At 42.5% G+C, this 22,907-nt stretch overlaps 1 protein-coding gene across 2 annotated transcripts; it reads left to right on the forward strand.

The window, feature by feature from the left end:
- The first annotated feature begins 2,719 nt into the window (after positions 1–2,719).
- Positions 2,720–20,350, forward strand: LOC115109737 (insulin-like growth factor-binding protein 5). 2 transcript variants are annotated; one of them, XM_029635057.2, is made up of 4 exons: positions 2,720–3,414; positions 15,710–15,933; positions 16,115–16,234; positions 16,405–20,350. In XM_029635057.2, exons 1-4 carry the CDS (start codon positions 3,081–3,083, stop codon positions 16,537–16,539), a joined length of 813 nt encoding a protein of 270 aa, XP_029490917.1. In that variant the 5' UTR covers positions 2,720–3,080; the 3' UTR covers positions 16,540–20,350. The 2 variants fall into 2 exon arrangements, with proteins under 2 accessions (XP_029490917.1, XP_029490951.1); XM_029635091.2 differs by lacking the exon at positions 2,720–3,414 and adding an exon at positions 15,560–15,626.
- Positions 20,351–22,907: the final 2,557 nt, after the last annotated feature.

The following is a 22,907-nucleotide window of genomic DNA, read 5'->3' on the forward strand; positions in this document are numbered from 1 at the left end:
AACAGTGGTTTCAACAATTTACGCCGACAGGCTCTTGCCAGGTTTAAATCTGCTCAATACGTATCAAGTAATTTCTTTAGATGGAAATGGCTTAATATTAGAAATCTACGGAATGTTTCAGTGTTCCTCAACTCTCTGTTCTCAGACCATTACTCTTCCCCCATGACGTAGGGGCAGTTTGATGCCATATCAGACTTGCATGTTGCGGTGAGTAGACACCACTCCCGGGGGGGGGGGGGGGATCACCATGGCAGCAGCACTGCACACCACAGAGCCGGCCTCAAGTCATTTGTGACAGTTTATCTCCTCATTAGTATCTGGATGACATTTCCAGCGTCTTTTCAACGACTTCTGTACTAGGGGGAAATTTCTGGCAGGTTTCAGTTTCTTTCCAGTGTAAAAAAAAATCAAGCAAGGCAGACCAGGAGCAATCCGACACCTTATACGATGGGAATGGAAGCCAAGTTCAGACAGCAGTAACTGTGGTTTCTGGTTAACGCAGAGGAGGAAGACGTGGGGGGAAAAAAAGGAGAAATGGGAAGGAAAGGAGGCAAGAGCCATGCATGGGAAACCTGTGCCCAGATACAGAAGCAGACTGGGCAGTGCCAGTGGGCAGTGCCACACCACTATGTTCAAGATCCTTTAATGAATGGATCGGAACATTCACGAATGCTTCAAAGGAATAGACACTATATGTGTTGTAATCAGTTTGATGAAATGACATGGCAGACATGTTCTCAGGTGGTTTTGACACATCTCTGCACTAAAGATACACGGACAAGATTACAATAGTATAACGATGAATAGTAAAGCATGCGTGTGGTGCTTGTACAGAATGTTCAAAATAATCAAGAGAAATTATATTAGTAGTTCTGCATGGTCATTGGACTGTAGGTAGCCTAGTGGTTAGAGTGTTGGGCCAGTAACTGAAAGGTTCCTGGTTCAAATACCTGAGCCAACAAGGTGAAAAAGCTGTCATTTTTTTCCACTTGAGCAAGGCACTTAACCCTAATTTGACCAGGGGTGCAATACTACTATGGCTGACCCTGTAAAACAAGAGCTAAGGTATGGAACATAACATTTATGTATATCTGTCTCCCACATTTTCAGATTGAGTTACATTGAGTTACATTTTATTGTCAGCCTTGCACACAGTGGTCGTGAACCTTCAATGATGAAGTTGATGGTTGATTATTTGTGGGAACTCCCATAGTGAGCTCTTGTCATTGGTAACAGCTCCTTCTAGTGGTCAACTGTAAAACTACCAGAGCTAAATCAAGGCTGCAGCAAGAATCTCCCACTAACTGGAGATGAACAACTGAATGAGATAGAATGTTTCCAAATTCAGAAAAAGATAGCAGTCTTCACTTAGCCAGACTGTGTGAAAGGAGGACAACAAATGATGGTCTCATGTTGAATTGAAGATGTCAGGCTATTACGCATCAGGGTCTGAGCCCCCCCCCCCCCACACACACACACACACACACACTCACTCTGAGAGGCATGCATGTATTTAAATCAGTCAATTGGCTACCTTTGTATCAGAAATGGTATCCAATGGAGAGAACAGGTGCAGGCTTTAAAGTATGCCTATTTTTAGAGTGAAATAGGCATCCACAGCCAGCGTTATCTAAATACAAAACAGAGATCATCTTAGACAGAGTCTTCAAGCATTGCCTGATTGTTGCCATATATTCGTCAAGATCTACTGGGTCTAAGCATACATTTTTACAACAGCATGATTTGACTGTGATTTAACACATTTATACAACCTATTTGGGAAATGTAATGTTGATTAGCTATGACAATAAACACTGATTTCATTCTCCCTCCACTCTCTATACCAAGTTCGATATTGTGCCTGATAATGCTTACAGTAGCCTACGAAAAAATACAGTGCATGTATTTTCATTATAGTAAAGGCCTATTCACATGCTTCGTTTATGCAGAATGTAGCATTCTTTTTTAATATATATGTTGTATTTAACCCTTATTTAACCCGGAAAATGACCCATTGTGACACTTCATCTCTTTTGCAAGGGATACCTGGCCAAGAAAGAAGCTGCGGTCAATACACCATTACAAAATGTAAAACATACAATACAAACAGCACAACATGTCACCAAGAGCTGCCTATAAGCATCAACCACCGAGCAGAGTTTGGAGCCAGACTGACATTGATGGGTATGTGTCAGCTCATACTGGTTCTCACCCCCAGACAGATTGTAGCCAAAGTACTGTAGTTGATGCAGCACAGTGTGCTATTCTGTCATGATCATGCATTTGACTCATTCCGTCTGTAATGCAACTATGATTTAAGAGAACTGGTTTTCCTTTCGTTTTGCTCGTAGCTTCGTGCGTAAGCTTCTTTTCTTTAAGTCAATCGATGTGCACGGCTTGAGACTGGGTGGAAAACATTTAGGGGTAAGAAAGAAGTGTGTGCTCGATTAGCAAAAGCACGTATTCAGTAACCGTGTATTCTAAATATGCTTCCAGCTGAAGTGTTTAAAAATATATGTTTTGATTAAGGTTGCGTTTGTTTCTTGTGTTGCTCCTCGCACTTGGCATCACTTCAGCCTTCAGCGTGAAAGACTGATCCCATTGCTGTAAAAAAGGTTGGCCACTTGCCAAGACCTGGAACAAGTGCGCCTCCCTTCCCTGCTGTTAGGCGTATTCATAGTTAGGGGTTTGGCTGATTTTAAAAAGGCAAGCCTGGCCTGAAGTTGATCAGTCTGCTCAAGAAACTTCTCTGGAGGGGAAAGTATTGGAATCGTTTTCAAAGGGGGAAAGGTCCAGGTTTTGTACAAAGAATTGCATTGCAAGAGGACATCAGCTCTGTCAATTAAGATAAACATTGCATCCCGAAGTGTAGTCTTTTCATGATATTTGACATGTTCTGTGAATACTTTTTATTTGTAAATTCAAACAGTCTTTTTTTCAGTTTATTTAAACTGGAGTGCTGAAAACACTATACATTTGGATGCGGACATTTTTTTTGCTTTATAAATCGGATCATTTAACCCACGGGCATTGTCGGTCAATTCGTTCCACATTTGAGGTTTAACAATCGCGAGACGAATATGTTTCTCAGTTTTTGTCTACTGGTGACATTTGTCCTGGGGCTATCTGGGTGCTTGGGCTCATATGTGCCCTGCGAGCCGTGCGACCAGAAGGCACTCTCTATGTGCCCCCCAGTCCCCGTCGGTTGTCAACTCGTGAAGGAGCCGGGGTGCGGTTGCTGCCTAACCTGCGCCTTATCGGAAGGTCAGGCGTGTGGCGTTTACACCGGAACATGCACCCATGGCTTGCGCTGCTTGCCGCGAAATGGAGAAGAGAAGCCACTTCACGCGCTTCTCCATGGCAGGGGAGTGTGCACAAACGAGAAAGGATACAAACCCCTCCATCCACCCATAGGTAAGACGGCGACGGCAATGAATGCGTGTGCTTAGGGGATCCAAGGGAGCTGTGTAAAATACAACATCATGATTATTGTCGCAGAGTTTAAATTCAGTTCCAGCTATACCGGTCCAGGTAAACTGCATCATAGACGTTTTGGTTCGTTTTTAGTAGCACTTTTCATTTGGGGCTTCCATGACCCCGCGCTAAAAACCTCGCAAACGAGCTTGCATGATGTTTCAGTTTTGTAAAGTAATACTATTGTAAGCAATTCCATTAGCACACTGACGTTTTGGAATCCAAATTTGAAATAACTGCATAGCATGCATGAGTAGCTCCTACGAGCAAACGGTCCGATTTGTCAGAGGTTGCGGCAGGCTTAATTGTGAATCTGGGTCGTTATTAAATTAAACACAGTCGGATTCATCACATGCCACAATAACAGCACATGTAAAGAATACATGTGCTATAGCATACAGATGTAGGATCTTACTTTGATCACCCTGTTGCAGGAGAACTGTAAAGCGTGTAGTGTTTTTGAGGTTTAAAACGACTTCTGAAGTTTGTCATTTCGTTTTTGTAATTTCAGAATTGATTTTCCCTTACGAAAAATGTATCAACCCCTACAAAAATGTCCATTCATTTGAATCCACATAATAATTCACATGTCCTGTTGCTGCAGGATTATTTACTTTGGGAAACCCTGAGTTAGAGAGCAGCACAGCCTTGACAGAGTTTGGGAATCCCTGCTCTAATTTGCAGTCGCTGTATGGAGTTTGTTATGAATACAGTATGGTAGACTGACTTAACGCATTCCTCTGCATGCTTATCTACAGGGCTGTGTCCCTCCCTTGTCGCAATGCCTGCCTGGACATCCATTCTTGTGCTCTCTTTCTCACGTGAGAACATATTGTATGTGGTAATACTAATTGCTGCTGTTCTTTTTTTCCTCTGGAAATGAGTTATATCCCTTTTCACTGTGTCAGACACTTGCATTTCTCACAAACACAATTGCCACCCATGAAGAAAATATATATTTTCCTACATATAATATCCGGTTCTTCTTATTGTAGCCTAATTGACTGAAGAGGGCTTTGCTCTTGAGGCTACAGATCTTTTGAAAGCTGCATTTAGGTTTAGTCCCTGTGGGCGGTGTTGAGAGTCGGATTACTGCTCAAATATTACATCTGATGATGCGTGTGTGTGTGTGTGTGTGTGTATTTTTGTGCGCGCCTGTGTGTGTGTGTGTGTGTGCGTAGTCTGTGCGCACTTCTAATTCTTAAATGTGTGTGTGCACGGGCAAGAGAAGTTAGGTATAAATGAACCAAACGTCAACATTTAGAGGTCAGAGATAGACACATGTTATTAGATGATTCAAGATTTAGGCTACATACAAGTTTTGGTGACAAGCTAATTTTGATGAATGCTATTGGTTTATTCTTCGGTTGGCCAGGTGGAAAGACTCAGCCTATTTGGGCTTTGGATACACCCTGCATGTAACTCCCTAGGAGGACATACATCAAACAACATTAGAATGGAATTCAGCCCATTCAAGAGGTCACCATTGTCTGTAGTAATGGCAGCAAGGCTATACATAACATCCAACGAATACTTGCAGCTCTAACTGAAATAAACCCTAGTACTTTTGTATAGCTATAAGTGTCACTCTGATCTAGGAGATTGAATTCCAACACGCACTCTGTGTCAAGCCTGTGGGTGGGTGTGTGTGTGTGTGTGTGTGTGTGTGTGCAGGCGTTTGTGCGTGCATTTGTGTGTGTGTGTGAACACTGACTTCTCCTTTGGCACTGGGTGGTAACCGGAGTGCGTCCGTTTTCCTGCCCCTGGTTAGGCAGTGTGGGTGCTCAAGCACAGCACAGTGATTCAGCAGAATAACTCCGGCTGCTCTTCTCTGAAGGGCTGTCTGTCAAGGGCTACGATTGGAATTAGACACAAGCCTTTGGTTTCTTGCTGGGTAGGGTTTCAACCTGCTCTGACCAGCTGAGCAAGGCAGACAGAAAGAGGGCAGGTCAAGTGTCCAAAGACAGATCCTCAGGGGACCCAATAGCTTCTATCTCTCGGCTGCATTCATGCAATTCTACAGCATCCTAAGCAAGAAAAGTGGACCCACTTTAAACAACCCACATATTACAAAGGCTATATATAGCACATGTAAGGTCTTCATACGTTGTAGTTTGTTTAAAGTGGGACTGCCAGATCAGGATATGTTTCTTGAAGAGAGAGAATGACATTGAATCATCTATGTATTTCTCTCTAACAAATGTATTGACATGATATGGGTATAACATTGTAATACAATGTTGCCAAACTACACACGACTCTGTTGTCTCTTTCTCATCTCTGCATAAGTCTGGTGTCACCCTCTTTTGTTGACTGTTGAGTTGTGTTCCAAGGAAATGGTGCTTAGCTCTGATGGCTGGGCATAGGAGGCTGGTTTGTGTTGCTGGCCTCTCAGTGCACTGTGCTAGCCCAGAAGAATAGGATCCTGGAACGCCTGCCAACAGATATGACTCCATGGCAGAAGGCCCCTTGCTCTCTGAGCTTGTGAAAGAGCCTTATGTTTGAACAGATTGCTCTTTGCCAAGAAACAAGAAGATGATTAAAGAGAGCGTACAAATCTAGAAAGCTTGACTTGCACATGAACAAGCACGTTGTGCTTTATAAGCACAGCATCAACACAAATGCAGCTTCTGCCAAACCCCAAAAAAACAGAAAATGTTGAGTTTGGGGTTTGTGTTTGTGCTCCAAGATTTTTTTGTTGGCTTGGTGGTACATTTACACGTTTTAGTGCAATCACAAGCCAATGCGAAGAAGCCAGTTGTTGGTCACCTGTCCTTGTTAAGGCAATTTACAATGACTATGGCACAAAACAAATGCTCGTACCCCAACTGTGGTGTTAGGGTTGGATTGAAATTCACACAACGGTTACCTGGAGGAAAATAGGGGAGGGTCATGGTTTTAACATTTCTGTCAATGGGAGGTTTTAGCTTTTTTTCAATCTAGTCCAAGGGAGGGTCATGGATGAAATGTAATGGATGAAATGTAAATATTTCTCTGTGTTTTAGAAGTAGTTGTTTATTAGGCTATATATCGTTGTGTGTCCGAATTCCGGACCTCATCTCTGATTCTCCGCTGGGCGCGCAATATCAAGTGTGCCTATAGGATATTTAGTGTAGTCTCAATCAAATGATCCATAGCCTATAGGCTATAATCTACGAAGTGCATGCTCGGAGAAGCACATAGCAAAGTTATATGTCGAAGATAGCGGGACGGTGTAAATTAAACTAGGGTGCGTGACACACTGCAGTGGATAGTCCAACCCTGAGCCCCAGCCTGCTCTGGCTGATCAAATACGTTTTTGTGTGCTACCTAACCAATGGCTGTGCTGTGTAGGCCTATGTGGCAGTTCAGGAGGAGAGTCAAAAGCTTCCTCAGATTATACTTTTTTAATTTATTAGGCCTACTCTAAAAAATGCACTATCTTGTACACAGACTAGCCTATAGACTATGTTCGGTTCAGTTTGAGAAGGTGAGGAGGACCGGAGTGCAACTTTGATAGCTTGCTACTACTATAATAGATTTTATTAACAACAACATGTTTGTTGCCATGATGTATTTATCAGAGTTATTGACCTCACAATAAACCAGATTCTAGTAATACATATTGTGGTGCTGAAACTCGAAACATCAGCTGTGACACAATCAATCGGAAATGGACAGCTCATGGTACTGAAAGTAGGCACATTAGAGTAGGCATAATTCAGTTCAACGGTCTTCATTTTAATTACACTACTAACAACAAGAGGGCTTTGTGTTGGAGCCTATTTCTTCCTATTTTAGAAAATGTTGCTATAGGCTGCTATATCCATAGATTTGTTGGTCAATTCCTCTGACCACCATGCACTCTTTAAATAGTCTACATCCGTGTCAGTGAAGGACTGTCAAGTTAAAACCAAAAATTTAATTAAGGGGGTATGAGAGTGTATGCCATAGTTCTACCTTTAATTAAAGAAAATGGCAAAAAGCAAAGGCCTACCCCTTGTTAGCTTAAGATTCTGAAGAAAATAAAACACATAGGATTATATAACGTGATCTATAACAGCGCTTTGGTCCGTGATCCTTTATGCTAGAAACAAGCTGTAAAATCTGTGGGAAAGAGGTGACTCTCATTGTTTTGTTGCTTTGACATTCAGAGGCTGAGCTACAACCTTTCATGGCCGAGGAGACAATAAATATAGTTTGCTTGGGAAGTAATCTAATTCTGTCACTATCAATTGATTAAGCTATTCACTTTCTGTATAATAGAAGATGTTTAAACCCAGACAGCTTTTAAGGAAACACTTGTTATCTCGTTGGGTTAAGCCCCGGGAAGAAGAGTAGCCAGCAGTTGGTAGGCCTACTCTGTCTGGGGTGTAAAGCTAGGCCTACTCTGTCTGGGGTGTAAAGGTAGGATACTCTGTCTGGGGTGGAAAGGTAGGCCTACTCTATCTGGGGTGGAAAGGTAGGCCTACTCTGTCTGGGGTGGAAAGGTAGGCCTACTCTGTCTGGGGTGTAAAGCTAGGCCTACTCTGTCTGGAGTGTAACGCTAGGCCTACTCTGTCTGGGGTGTAAAGGTAGGATACTCTGTCTGCGGTGGAAAGGTAGGCCTACTCTGTCTGGGGTGGAAAGGTAGGCCTACTCTGTCTGGGGTGTAAAGCTAGGCCTACTCTGTCTGGAGTGTAACGCTAGGCCTACTCTGTCTGGGGTGTAAAGCTAGGCCTACTCTTGTCTGGGGTGTAAAGGTAGGCCTACTCTGTCTGGGGTGTAAAGCTAAGCCTACTCTGTCTGGGGTGTAAAGCTAGGCCTAAGTACCTATGCTCAGATTCCTAATAATGTCTAAGATGTATTTATTTGCAAACAAGGACAGTTTTGTTGCAAACAAGACACACTGATGTCATGGGAGTAATATGATCAGATGGGCCTCTCTCTCTGTATATTCTTAGCCTGTCGTTTCTGTAATTTGTGTGGTATTCTGCTAATATGTAAAATTATGTAAAATTGCATGACATTTTGATGAAATGCTATTTTTTCTCGGACCTGCAAATAAGATGATAGATTGAGGCATTGCTTTGTTATAAAGGAGATCTTTCCACCCCTACTCTTGTCCAGGGTAAACGGTAGACATGTTCTCTGCTATTTTCATTATTATTTGGGGTATAGGGGAGGGTTACCTGATTTTTTTTGTTCAAGCGTTAAGGGAGGGTTTAGGTCAAATATATTTTGCTCAAGGGAGGGTAATCCATTTTCATTTCAGAGAAGTCCCATTTTCTCCATGTAAACTTTATTATACATAAAATGTACTCCCTTAGCTTGACAACTTAATCCACGTGTCAAGTGATTTGTGGCTCTGTGTTTAAAGGCTAGAACTAGGGGGACGATTCAATTGTCTTTATCCCTGGTCTTTTACAGATAAAATACAGCCCCAGCCATGTAAAGAAAATATTTTACGGTAGCAGGGTCAACTTCATGTATTTCCACACCAATTCTCCTCGTCTGAACTGATCAGACAGACCAGCAGAATGCCAGTATGGGCTAGTTGACGTTGCACATCCCTACTGCCTTGTTATATTCCCTAATCGAGAAAACATCCTTTCATTTTTTATTTTACATCAGACAAGCCAGTCTCCTTCAACAGAGTCCACTGACAATACACATTTGTGTTAGGCATCTTGGTTGGTCCTATCTACTATAAATGGTCTACTTGAACACTACACTGTAGTGTAGACATTGCACACAAATGGCTCTATCCGTTGTGGACAGTTCAGTTGACTCAGAGATGGCCCCGACTGTTTCATTGTTACATTGCTAGGTCATAGGGAGAAGACCATTGCTGACTGGGATTTTACAACTCACTCACCATGAACCCCCTCCTCACAGAACTGGATGTTGTTGAATGCTAAATATAACCAACCTCATCAGATGTGAAACAGTTTATCAATGACATGCCGCCCTCAGCGTACAATATGTAGTCTTCTTTGGTGTAGGTTCTGGTTTTTCTAGAATGCTGTGCCATCGCAAGTGTTAATCATGGGGAAACCAATTGCTAATGTAAGGTCTCCAAATGAACACTGCAAACATGCTCTACGGTCAAGCTGTGGCATTGTTCCCATGCACAGTATTGAAGCTAGAGAACCTGCTTTTGGATTTGGCACGCTTGAATGAGTTCTTCCAATAAAGTTTTATAGCAATCAGTCTAGCATTTGTCACTTACACCTGGAAGGCTAGTGGGTAACAGCTGTGGAGAGAATCAGCTCATGCAGTAGTCTCCTCTATCAGAAACATGTGACTCCAAAGGTAGTGACATCCACATGCTGGCTTTAAAACCTGCGTGATCAGACCTAAACTGCGTAGGCCCTGTTAACACCAACGCTGCCACCATTTACCGCTCCAACCCCAGGGTCGTGCTCAGTAGAGAACACCAAAAGATTTGCACAAACAACGAAAATTATTGTTTCGTACTTTTCTTTTCACTCTGTTTCAATACATTTTCTCCTTACTGGACACGACCCAGGACAGCATAAGGATGTTATTGGGCTCAAAATCAACTAATCACTTCCCACAGAAGAACCTAACTTGTTGAAAGTCACTGTAATGAGCTCAACAAAGAAGCCTGCCTCAAGTTTCTTTGCAGAACGGGAACAATGGTCCTTATCTTTTGTCTGCAACTTTGGTGCCAGTTTCAGCTCCAAAATATGGATCTTGTCATTTTCATCTTCGTCTCTGGCCTCAGTGTCTGAAGTTGAGCTTTGGACAGTGGACAGAGAACGTTCATGGCGAGCCAAAATAGTGGCCTCTGCCCCCAGGGATTATGTCACACCCAGCAATTGTGTGGTGGTGAAGGTTGACCCAGAAAAAGGCAGCGTCTGTCCATGTGGCTTGTCAAAAAAACAAAACTCTGATGTGTAATGAGACCTCAGACCAAAATTAGGCTTGCACAGGAGAGCAGCTGCATGTAGCATCGCGATAGTGTGCTTTCAACTGCTGTCGAACATTTCTTTTACCTCAAAGGAGAAATGTCTTTGGTGCAGCAGTTGCGAGAGGAGGAGTGGGGTCAGTATACCTATGCCCTACTTGGAAGGGACTTTCATCCCTACGGAACAAGTGTTCCTTTCATTTTCAATCCCTGAATTGTTCCTGCTGCTATTTGCTGCTGCTATTTGCTGCTATTTTAAACTCTTGTTTTTTTTTTTGCACTATACATATTTGTTGCACATTGTACCTTAGAAAAAGTTATTTCCTGTAAGTTGCTGATTGAGTTTGAATTCAGTGCCAGAGGAGACTGCAATTGTACGGCCCAGATACAAGGTTCAAAACAGGAACCAACAATACATACTGCACAACAAACATACTGAACAAAGCAGTAGCATGGTCTCCTTGTCCAACCAAAGCTGTCGTTTAGCAGTACAAAAGGGTGTGTTAATAATGATACCACCTGAATATGATTACACTTTTTACAATGAGGTCCAGCATTTTTATTTAAAGCAGAAAGAAAAGCACCCTGCTAAATTTCCCCTATGAATCCTTTGTTTTGAAGATGCAATGAAGACATCTCTTATTAATGGTGGAATCAAAATCTGCTTTGACTGGTAGTAGCCATCTAAAAGTGTCAATAAAGTGTATGGAAATAATGTAATTCTAGATACGTTGTACATGACTATGATTTGACTATCCACCAGGACTTACAGAGCATTCGGAAAGTATTCAGACCCCTTAACTTTTTCCGCATTTTGATACGTTACAGCCTTATTAAAAAATTGATTAAAATCAATCTTCACACAATACCTGATAATGACAAAGCAAAAACAGGTTTTTGGAAATGTTTGCAAATTTATAAAAAAATATATATAAAATAAGATTCAGACCCTTTACTCAGTACTTGGTTGAAGCAGCATTGGCAGTGATTACAGCATCAAGTCTTCTTGGATATGACGCTACAAGTTCGGCACACCTGTATTTGGGGAGTTTCTCCCATTCTTCTCTGCAGATCCTCTCAAGCTCTGTCATGTTGGATGGGGAGCGTCACTGCACAGATATTTTCAGGCCTCTCCAGAGATGTTCGATCAGGTTCAAGTCCGGGCTCTGGCGGGACCATTCCAGGACTTTCAGAGACTTGTCCTGAAGCCACTCCTGTGTTGTCTTGACTGTGTGCTTAGGGTCGTTGTCCTGTTGGAAGGTAACTTTCACCCCAGTCTGAGTGCTCTGGGGCAGGTTTTCATCAAGGATCTCTCTGTACTTTGCTCCGTTTATCTTTTCCTCGATCCTGAACAGTCTTCCAGTCCCTGCTGCTGAAAAACATACCCACAGCATGATGCTACCTCCACCATGCTTCACTGTAGGGATGGTGCCAGGATTCCTCCAGACGTGATGCTTGGCATTCAGGCCAAAGAGTTCTATCTTGGTTTCATCAGACCAGAGAATCTTGTCTCTCATGGTCTAAAAGTCCTTTAGGTGCCTTTTGGTAAACTCCAAGCGGGCTGTCGTGTGCCTTTTACTGAGAAGAGGTTTGCGTCTGGCCACTCTACCATAATGTCCTGATTGGTGGAGTGCTGCAGAGATGGTTGTCCTTCTGGAAGGTTCTCACATCTTAAAAAGACAGATGTGTGCCTTTCCAAATCATGTCCAATCAATTGAATTTATCACAGGTGGACTCCAGTTAAGTTGTAGAAACATCTCAAGGATGATCAATGGAAACAGGATGCACCTGATCTCAATATCAAGTCTCACAGCAAAGGGTCTAAAAACCTGTTTTCGCTTTGTCATTATGGGGTATTATGTGTAGATTGATGAGGATTAACATTTATTTGATCAATTTTAGGATAAGGCTGTAACGTAACAAAATGTGCAAAATGGGAAGGGGTCTGAATACTTTCTGAATGCACTGTATAGTGGCACCATCTCCACATACATTTTAGTTGAGGTTGTTACAGGACTACTGATAACAAATCAACATGTTCTTCTTACACTGCATTGCCCTCCAGCTGTGTTGGAGGGCAATTCAGTGTTTGAGTTGTGCCCCAATGAGCAAGCATTTTGTAAGGCCAGTCGATGTGGAATTCAATGTGCTCCAATGACTGTATATTTTGTTTAGATCTCTACAGGCTCTTGGTCTGGATCATGTATTCCTACCTGTAATATAATTACTCAAGTGCAATGTTCCATTTATTTTATTTGTATTTTATTTACCCTTTATTTTACCAGCATCAGACCCATGGTTGGCCAGTATCATGGCTAAAAGATGACAGGACTTCCTGCTCCGTTATCACTATGCTATCGCATACCCCCTGACCCCCGGATTAGCAGCACCTTTACTCAACACCTAGGATCTTGTAAAGGTGTAATTTCAGAGGGTGTTCTGTGCTAGTTCATGGACTGTGAGCCAATGAGAATTTGAGCAGCTCATTGTTCTGGTGCATTTTCCACCCCAAGTTGCATGACTGTAAACTCAAAAAGACCAGCCGAGAGAGAGAGAAAAAGAACGAGTGGCTTATCGTTCACGCTTAGGCTTCCTGGCTGAAAGAAACTTCCCACTGGGCACAGACGTCAATTCAATGTCAATTCAACATCTATTCCACGTTTTTTCAATGTAATTGAATTGAAATGATGTGGAAACACTGTTGATTCAACCCGTGTGTGCCCAGTGGGTTGGGATATCCATGAAGCATAATTGCCCCGCACACATGTACATTTTTAAACAGAGGCGTATCGGTTGCACCTCCTTTGCCTGTTCCATTCCTCTTGTCTTAATGAAAACTTTAGTGAGAACAAGGGGAGAGATACCAATACCTTGTCAGCCTGGGCTTAATGGAGGGGGCTGCATGTGACCGTGCTGTCTTGGCTGGAGGCCAGCGTCCTGGCAGTGTTTCAGTACTTAAACACAGGCCTACTAAGCCTCCTTTACAAGCTGGGGACCCTAAGCATGGAAAAACTGAGTTTTTGCCGCTGCAGTGAAGAGCCCACTTCAGAAAGTACAAATTTGGTGGTTTAGAAACAGAGAGGGCGAGAGAGAAACAGAGAGCGGGGGAGAGAGAGACTCCATTGTCTGCAAACAGGCTACACTCTGGGTATTGTTGGCTAAAGATGGGTACATTCTGTCTCCATGTCTTTGAATTGCAGGGACAGCTTGTGAATTGGAAGCACAACAGCACTTCATTTACTCTGGGCAAGGAGCATGATGTACTAAAATAAACACTACATTTTGTTATAATAATAATATACATTTAAACGGTTGATGGATGTTCATTTTCGCCATCAAATATTAAGCAAACTTCTGCCATCCCATATTTCAATAGAACATCCAATGTAACGTCCAATATTTCCTCACAAGCTTATACACACAAGTAACACCAAACTCTCATCCCTCACTTGAGCTAATGAGCCTGTTCACAAATCCTACTGCTAATGTAATTGGAGTGCAATGATGTCAGTGTGCTGACATTTCTCAATCTAATATTTCTCCACCCAAATCATATTAGGCTGAATGTGAATACATGTCACGGATCATGAGACACAGCAGTCTTTCTGGAAGATACTCAAATGTTTTGGATCTCACATGTAAAGTAGGTCATTGATGTAGTGTGTGTTGCATTTGTAAAATGGAAGGGGGATTACATTCTCCGGTTTGTTGTAACCCTGAAAATGGCTTGCAAAATCACAGAATCATTCATGAAGGCTTGAAACACACATGCAGCAGTGTCATCAGTGGTACTTTGAATAGTGATCAAATGAAGGATTCTTCCCCCAGCATCCAGGCATCGAGCACGTAGGAAAGCTCATTTGACATACTTATTTATAGCGTTTTATAGCCCTGGCGGTCTGAGCAGGGAGAGTCGAGGACGTATCCAAACACAGAGACGCCTGCCAAGTCATGAGTTGTGAGATTACTTTCAAAGCGAGGACGGCAGTTCAGAAGCCAGGGTCCCAATTCCGGTAATCACCCTCCTCCCTTCATCCCCCAACTCACCTCCTCCCAGACACCCCTGCTCTGGCCCGACTCTTCAGACATCAATTCTCTGGAATATACCGCTCAGTGGTCACATACCTCTCTTTTTTTCCCCAAGGTGGCCATGTACAAAGTCCAGACCACTAGCCTATACTTAATTAAGATAACATTAAAACGTGGTTATGTTTCAATTCTTTTTTTATGGTCCCACTCTTCAGCTGTCTGTCGATATATTGCGGTTGTCTCTCCCCAACAATACTATGCACATTCAACCACTACTCCGGTTGGGCCAGCCCTCCTCATTGCCACCGCTGCAATGACCTGTGGGTTTCTTTTCTAGATAAATATATCCCTGGTCATCTACTGGCACTGCGGCCGCCCACCAGTTGGGGCCTGGCAAAGTCCCATAACAGTGCCTTGTGTGCTTACGATAGACTAAGCAAAGACGGGAGAGGAGCACTCATCTCTTTGGCCTCAGAGAGCCTCATGCAGGCTAGGGCTCTTGGCTTATGGGGACTGAGCCCAGAGGAGGGACTGGAGGAGAGGGGATAAGGGATCAGGACCCCAAATCGCTAGCCTGGTGGGAACTTCAAATGTACCTCTAGGACTGTAGTGCCCCCTGGGGAGTGGGATGGGGTAGGGTAGGGGGAGAGCACTGGTCTTTCTGCCTGGCTTCAGGCTATTTTACATTATTACGTTATGTTTCTTAATATGAAGTTATACTTTACATTCAGCCTACGATGTGTCCACCTCTGCCATAGGCTTCAGTTGCCATGGATCCTCAGTTACCATGACATCAACATCTGATCTGTGAGAGATGTGAAAGTCTGCAAGAATTGCCAGAGAAGTATTTTATTGCCAAAATGGCTTATGATCAACCAAATAAGCCATTGTTTCGCCCAAAATGCCACACACTTTGTTGCAGAGATGTCTTAGAGACAAGGTCAAGAATGTAGCCAGCATGATACAGAAGTGACTGAGATAAGCTTTTGTCATTTTTGGTCAGCGTTCAGACATGTTTACTTTCGTTCCTTTGACCTCCATTAGTTGATTATGGCTGTTTGTATGGTGGAGAAGGGGTGAGGTGGTGGAGGAGGTATAGTAGTTTATCAGCTGTTGATCCTTGATCCTGACCCCTCCTTTGTAAACGATGCAAAAGCAACATTTCTGGGAACAAACTCTGGGAAAAGCATCTGGGAGTACATATCTTCCTTTGTGCAGGAAGAGCTTTTAGGTGGGTGTAATGTGACAAGTATGCACTGTTTTAGTTAATGTTGATGACACACCCATTGATACAAATATTTTTTCCATGTGTAGATCATGAGTCTCGGGAACACGAGGACACCCTGACAACCGAAATAATGGAGGACCAACTGCACCCTGCTAAAGTGCCGCTCCTCCCCAAGCAGGACGTCATCAACAGCAAGAAGATCCAGGCCATGCGCAAGGACAAGGACCGCAAGCGGGCGCAGGCCAAACTGCGCTCCATTGGGCCCATGGACTACTCCCCACTCCCCATTGACAAGCATGAGCCAGAGTTTGTAAGTATAAGAGTGGAGAGAAGGAAAGATGGGGTCTAACGCTAATATTGTGCTAATGCTGATGCTTGCTAGTGTGCATCTTCAACTCTGGTCCTAGGAGAGAGAACTGACTGTGCAAGAATTTGTTCCACCCATGGCGCTAACACTGGGAACTAATGTTAGTTGTATCGTTCCTCCACAGGGTCCTTGCAGGAGGAAGCTGGATGGGATCATCCAGGGAATGAAGGACACATCCCGTGTCATGGCCCTGTCCTTGTACCTCCCCAACTGTGACAGAAAGGGCTTCTTCAAACGCAAACAGGTGAGAACTATCCCTCCGTCATCATCCTTATTCATGGTGTAACATAGACCAGTTGTATACTGATGTGCCTCTTCAGATCCACATTGGCTCCAAAATAATATTTGTTCTTACAATGTCTTTCTCTCGCTCATTCCCTCCCTTGTGTTACTGCACATTGATCGCTCCCACAGTGCAAGCCCTCCCGCGGCAGGAAGCGGGGCATCTGCTGGTGCGTGGACAAGTACGGCGTGCAGCTGCCCGGTACAGACTACAGCGGGGGAGACATCCAATGCAAGGACCTAGAGAGCAGCAGCAACAACGAGTGAATAGGCTGCTCCAACCCCGTCCCGATCACCTGACCCAGGGCCCTGCCTCCTCCTTCCCCTCCTGCCTGTCTGCTCCGCCCTCCAGTCACTTTTTGAGATTTTCAAAACAAAAAAAATATAAACATCAAATGAACGAAAGGACAGGCTTGAAAAAAGGACACCTGAAATCTCTTTTTTTTTGTGTGACTGTGTGCTCATCTCTTAGTAGACGGAACCCAGGAGGTTTTAAGCCCTTGTTTGACCCTTGGGCCCCTCCCCCACTAAGAGCTGGGAACCACACTAATGATTCATGAAAATATATACTTGTGTTGATATATTTTTATAGAAGCTGGGGTGTAAGCACCAAACTTTGTATCATGTAAAGCTAACATAAAAGCGATGAAAAAACGAAAATAAGGCATGCTGATTATAAACGGGACTGTTTTGATCTTTCACATCTATTGCTATTGAGGTGTCAGAGGAGATAGCTGGACCTTCTATTGGCAGAGGTATTTGTTTTTTTGTTTGGTTGCTTTCCAAAAAAGAAAAAAGAAGCATGTGATAGGGTCTTTCTGAGACAGTTGACTCTATTTGGGTATTTGGTTCTGTCACAGCACTTATGAATAGGGGAACCTGCTTGGATATGTGTAACTTCACTAAGTTTGTGTGGGCGAGCATGTATGTGTGTTTGAGTGTGTGTGTGTGTGTGTGAGAGAGAGAGAGAGAGGGAGTGAGCCTTTAACACAAGAATGTCATTTTTCTTTCTCTTTTCGTCTTGTCACAACAACAACATAACAAGCATTATTGCTGGTGCTTGAAGTAGTCTTGAGGATGGATTTCTCCCACTATTCTATGAAACCTATGTATCTGGGAAAATGGAGAGTGTTTGACATAATAAGCAGCTCATTACAGACGAACCTATGTAAGTGACTCTTTGACTCTGTAGCTAGCCTGATATGCCAACTGTGCCTATTGTTAACAGACACTGCCATGCAGGGTAACACAGAACTTAATGGAGAACACTGCCCCTACTGGTGAAGGGAATACTGCCTCAAAGTGCCCATTCTCTCATCTGATCAGAGCTGTGCTCAGCAAGACTCCATTGGTCCCAACTACCTGGACTTAAAGAATATTGAATGTGGCTGAACAATCATGCAGTCCCCCCCCAATTACTAACAGCAGTAATGCATTTTATTGCTAAAGTCTGGACAAAAATTGGGAGAACGAGGGGGGAAAAGCATGCTGTAGACTTGCATTCACCAGTGAGGCTAGATGTTTACCCTTTGTGTCTCAGTTGCTCGAGGGTGTAGTCTTGTATGGTTTTTGTTTGTGCTGTTTTCTTTGCCTTCAGTGAAGTAACAACCGCCCACTTTTGAGCCATGTTCCTTAACCAAGTGGTCCCCTAACAATGCTACGGTGTAACCTTGGTGTATTACTTTTACCTACAGATTAATGAATGTTCTTTTTTTTTAAACAAACAACTACAATGTACTGGTGCTTGGAAAAGGACGTGTGTATTTTAGCCTGTAAACAATTTGAATAGTTCCATGACATCATCCTTATTTGAATATGAGACAGTCAAAAAAAAGCTATACCCCATCTATATCCTTCCCTCTTTGCTTGCATGCCGCACCCCAAAAATTGTTCCCTCTTTCTCGACAACTTGTTTTTCAGCACAACACAACATTACTTGCATCGGAAATGGTGAGCAGTTTTCCTTCCGCTGAAGGGAGGCATCGTTGAACACTACCTACAGGGTCAGTTGAAAGAGTAGTTTATGTCCGTCTGTGTGCAAGTCGCAGTGCCTTCCGACATGCAAATCCACATTTGAATAGTGATGCAAATGCAACGTGGTAGCTGTCTTAAGTTACAGAGACCCTGCTCATGCTGAGAGGCCCCAGAGTAGTTGTTCTTGGTGTAGTCCAGACAAAGGGTAACTCTATAGGATGTGACATAGCCCTTGTAATCGTGTCACAGTCACATTATGAATCCGTTGCTAATCCCTCTCTGTGGGCAAGGTGGACCAGAATACCCCTTATGTCTCATATTTTCAAACACACTGATAAGCTAGAACATTGCTTTCAAAGTTGACTGCCAATGTATTCGATTGCCAGAAAATATAAGCCAAGTGATATTACAATTCCGAGTTAGCACTAGCAAACTGCTGCTGCTTCTCTCTCCCAGTAGTCAGAGAAGAGATGTACAAGGCATTACTAGCCATCAGATCCTATTCCACAGCGTAAGTGGTCATAGTTACTCTAGCCACGGAGTGGGAGGCAGGGGGAAAGGCCATTAGCAGACAACAAATTAAAGAGCTTTTACTCCAGCCTCAGTTGAGTCTGTGAACCAACCATTATGTAATATTATCCGTTTGGACATACAGATGTGATGGATAGGATACTCTTGATTTGTACGGCTCATAATGGCAACGAGATGCTGTAACAGTAACAATGGGGTCAATACGTTCAGGCCTATAGCTTTATACCCTCATTTACTATGAGACAGAATTAGTGGGGAAAAAGTCACTATACCCTGCTACCCTTCACATCCTTCTTATATGGAGGTGAACTATACAGCCCCTGTGGCAAATCTCAAATCACTAGGTCCTCCTATACCCAATGCAGCTTGGCACCCTTCCCCACCTCCACCCCAGTCCACTTTGAAAGAAAGCAGCTTGCACTTACTGTATAGAAGTTAAAACAACTACAATATTAGTACCGACAGACAATGTCCTGTAATAGTGTTGCTTGTGTATAAAAACAAACAAGCTAAACATTTACTGTGATTCAGAATCAGGCCTCTGCAAGGCCTTCTGGGTAATGGTTGACAGGGGCTTATGTGGCCCATGCCTGGGACCTCCATCACCAACGTCCAATAAGGAAAAGGAGATCATAACACACAGTACCATACATTAGCAACCACACAACTGTCCCGCTTTGATCTAACTGTTCTCATGGACTCTAGCACACAGAGAGTGAGAGAGAAAGAATGACAGAGTGAGAGAGCGAAAGCAAGAGACAGAGCACCATGGACAGGGGTCATGTTCAGGGCCTAGCCACACACCACCCCATCACGGAGGGGTCACCAATCGCATGACAGTAGATACAGTTAGGAACAGACACAAGGAGACCTGGGAATCTGAGGGACAGGAATGCAGCTAGCGACTGATGTTTAGATGTTGACTCCCTCTCCAGCTTCAATGTTCACCTTCCATCAGAAGCCTATTGAACTTGGCCATCCATAATGATGCAGTCTAACTGGGCATTTTCAAAATTAAGATTTGCCAAGGCAATCTTGGTTCAAAGAAAATCTGGATAAGGGCATTGAATAATTTGAGGTCTAATCAACAAATTGACACAATTCAACCAAGCTGCAAATTGTGCAAATTCTCAATACATTTTCTCTGTGGTATGGCGTTAGATTGAGGTGTTGGAGAGGTTGAGTTTTAAAGTGTCTTCAGATTCCTAGTCTTCAACCTGGTTATAGACTCATACAGTTCATACTACAATAGTAACTACAGCTTTTTTTTTCTGAATGCATAACGTTTTTATGGATGAAACGAGACAAAATCAATTGGTTATCTTAATAACATGTGGTGTTAACTGGCTTGTGAAAAAAAGACCCATTGGTGCCCGGAGGATTGTTACAAGAAATGGTCAGCATTTGGAACTCTTCATGAAACAAATATCAAAAAAGACAAAAAATCTCAAATTATTAAAGTGAATATCACTGTGTAATATTTATTCAACATGTAATTTATGTACTCTTTTAACCTTTGTCTTTTTTGTTATGATAAAGCATTTATTTAAATAAAGTTATGTATTCATTTAAAGACTTAGTAGTGATGTGTTTTTGTGATGTGCATTGTGGCCTCAAGACCTCAAAACCTACTTCTAAAAATGGTTTATCTCAAAACTATTTTCATGCTATTCCAAGGCACTAACATATAGTCATATACCAAAAATACAGTACAGCCATACAAGAGGGATATATAGGGAGTAAACTGTATGTGGGTTAGTGGAGGTTTGAAAAACCTGACCACAACAACTTAGGTTCTCAGAGTAATCCTAGCTATTCAAATGAGCCCATACAAATAGTTCACTCCTTGTGCCGACGCCCCCAGATTAAGCCGGCTAGAACCAATGAAAATACTTCCATGTTGTTACCGGGAGCAGTGTGAATGGGGCCTAAGGGTGTGGTGATCAGATATGACACGATGAGGACATGCTGTATCTACAGACACTGGCCGTGATATCAGCTGCACGATTGTGGTCTTGCTTTTGTATACTGCAATGGGGATATTACTTTTGACTGAGTCTGATCACACTTGCCCTGGTCAGGAAAATGAGTCAAAGCACAATACCCCATCCCATAACATACATATACCCAATGTTGATGAATATAATCTATATTTTAAAGGGGAAATTCACAGTTGAAACAATAAGAAAAAGTTATCCCCACCAATGTTTTGATAAAAAGCTGAGGGATGGAGAAATGTATAGACAGAGCTACAAGGACTGACCATCCACGACATGAAATAGCTTTAAGCATGTTTTGAGGCTTTACAGTATATGTTTACAAATATGTTGTTGACAAACATTGGAATAAAACAAGCTTATATTTTGGATTCTGATGGGATTTGACAGTTATAAGCTCTGCTTGTATCATTAAGTCCAACAAAGGATGTAGCATCTGAAGATTTCTGCTTTAAGGCCTAGAAATAATACAGAGTTTGTAAAGACTAAATTATTGGTTACCCATAATATAAACGGTACAAGTTAATACTGGCTGACTGAATAAATCCATCCAGTCGATGCAAATTTAATCAGATGCCATAAACTTAACTGTATACAAACTATTAAAATCCAGTGTAAAGACTTGGGAGACGATTCTAGACCGGAATTAAGCGAGTGTAAACTTTTCACACTTTTCCCTCTGTGTATTCTGACCTTGAACTTAAATAAAGCATGAGAATTGCATGCTATTCACTCGCTATTCTTTCGAGGTGGAGATCAAAAATAAATGAAGGTGAGTCTACAATTGCGGCGTATTCTGACCTTGATTACATTTTTTAATAATTCCACAAATATTACGAGTGAGGAAACCCTTGAATACGGTCTAGCGCAGGGTTTCCAGTACTCAGTCTGATTCAGTTGATTCAAATCATCAAAACTCAGTCTGATTCAGTTGATTCAAATCACCAAAACTCAGTCTGATTCAGTAAATTCAAATCATCAAAGCTTGATGATGAGTTGGTTATTTGAATCACCTGTGTAGTGCTAGGGCAAAAACCAAAACCGAGATTGAGAAACCGTAGTCTAGTGAACCTACCGGTTCCATGTGGGAAAAGCGTTTGCAATTTTTTTGTTTGTTGTTGATATAACACCATTCTCCATCATTTAAATTGTATAGCCTTTTAGGGAAAGGGGGTACCTAGTCAGATGCACAACTGAATGCATTCAACTGAAATGTGTGTTCCACATTTAACCTAAACCCTCTGAATCAGAGAGCTGCAGGGGTTGCCTTAATCAGTGCATGGGAAGCAGTTGTTGGGGTGTTAATTGCCTTGCTCAAGAAAGAACAGCAGATTTTTCCACCTTGCCAGTTCAAATATTCAAACCAGCAACCTTTCAATTACTAGCCCAATGCTCTTAATCACTAGGGTACCTGCCACCCTTTTAACTTGCATGGGCACTCTTGAATGTCTTTAATTATAACATACCCCTACTTCTTTCTCAGTTTTCTATTTCTATCATGTTAAATATTAGCCACTATGAGTATCGACTGTCAGTAGCCCTAATAACCACACCTATTCAACTGCCATTTTACTGTTCCCTTCAGTTGATATATTCCATTTAATTATGTTACTTAGTTTACCTTACTTCCTCTGTAAAAGCTGTGTGGTTGTTGCTGAGGATCCTTTGTTTTTATTTCATTTTTTATTTATTCTTTATTTTTCATTTACAAAGAACAAAAACAACAACATAGTGACAACAAACATCCATACATGACAATAAACAATAGATGGGGGAGGTCGAGCGTAGGTAACCTGGGTCCAACCAGGAAACACAGGATACCCAGCGAGCCCTACCACAGCAAGCCAGGCATCCTGTGTGACCTGGCAGAGGTCAAATGTCCATGCTGAAGCACTGCGGTTTACACTCTTTCCGATTCATATGTGTTGTTCGTTTGACTGATAGGAAGGCCAGTGCAATTATGTGTTGCATGGTTCTAGGTTGGATATTGTCCACCCTACTTCCTAGCAAGCACACTACAGGACATATTGGGATATATAGATTCAAAATTCCAGACAACATATCATATTGGACCTCAGTCCAAAATCTTTTGACGGCTGGACATTTCCAGAACATACTCATTAGTGTACCAAC

This window comes from Oncorhynchus nerka, linkage group LG1 (genome assembly GCF_034236695.1).
Source record: "Oncorhynchus nerka isolate Pitt River linkage group LG1, Oner_Uvic_2.0, whole genome shotgun sequence".
Lineage (NCBI taxonomy): Eukaryota > Metazoa > Chordata > Actinopteri > Salmoniformes > Salmonidae > Oncorhynchus > Oncorhynchus nerka.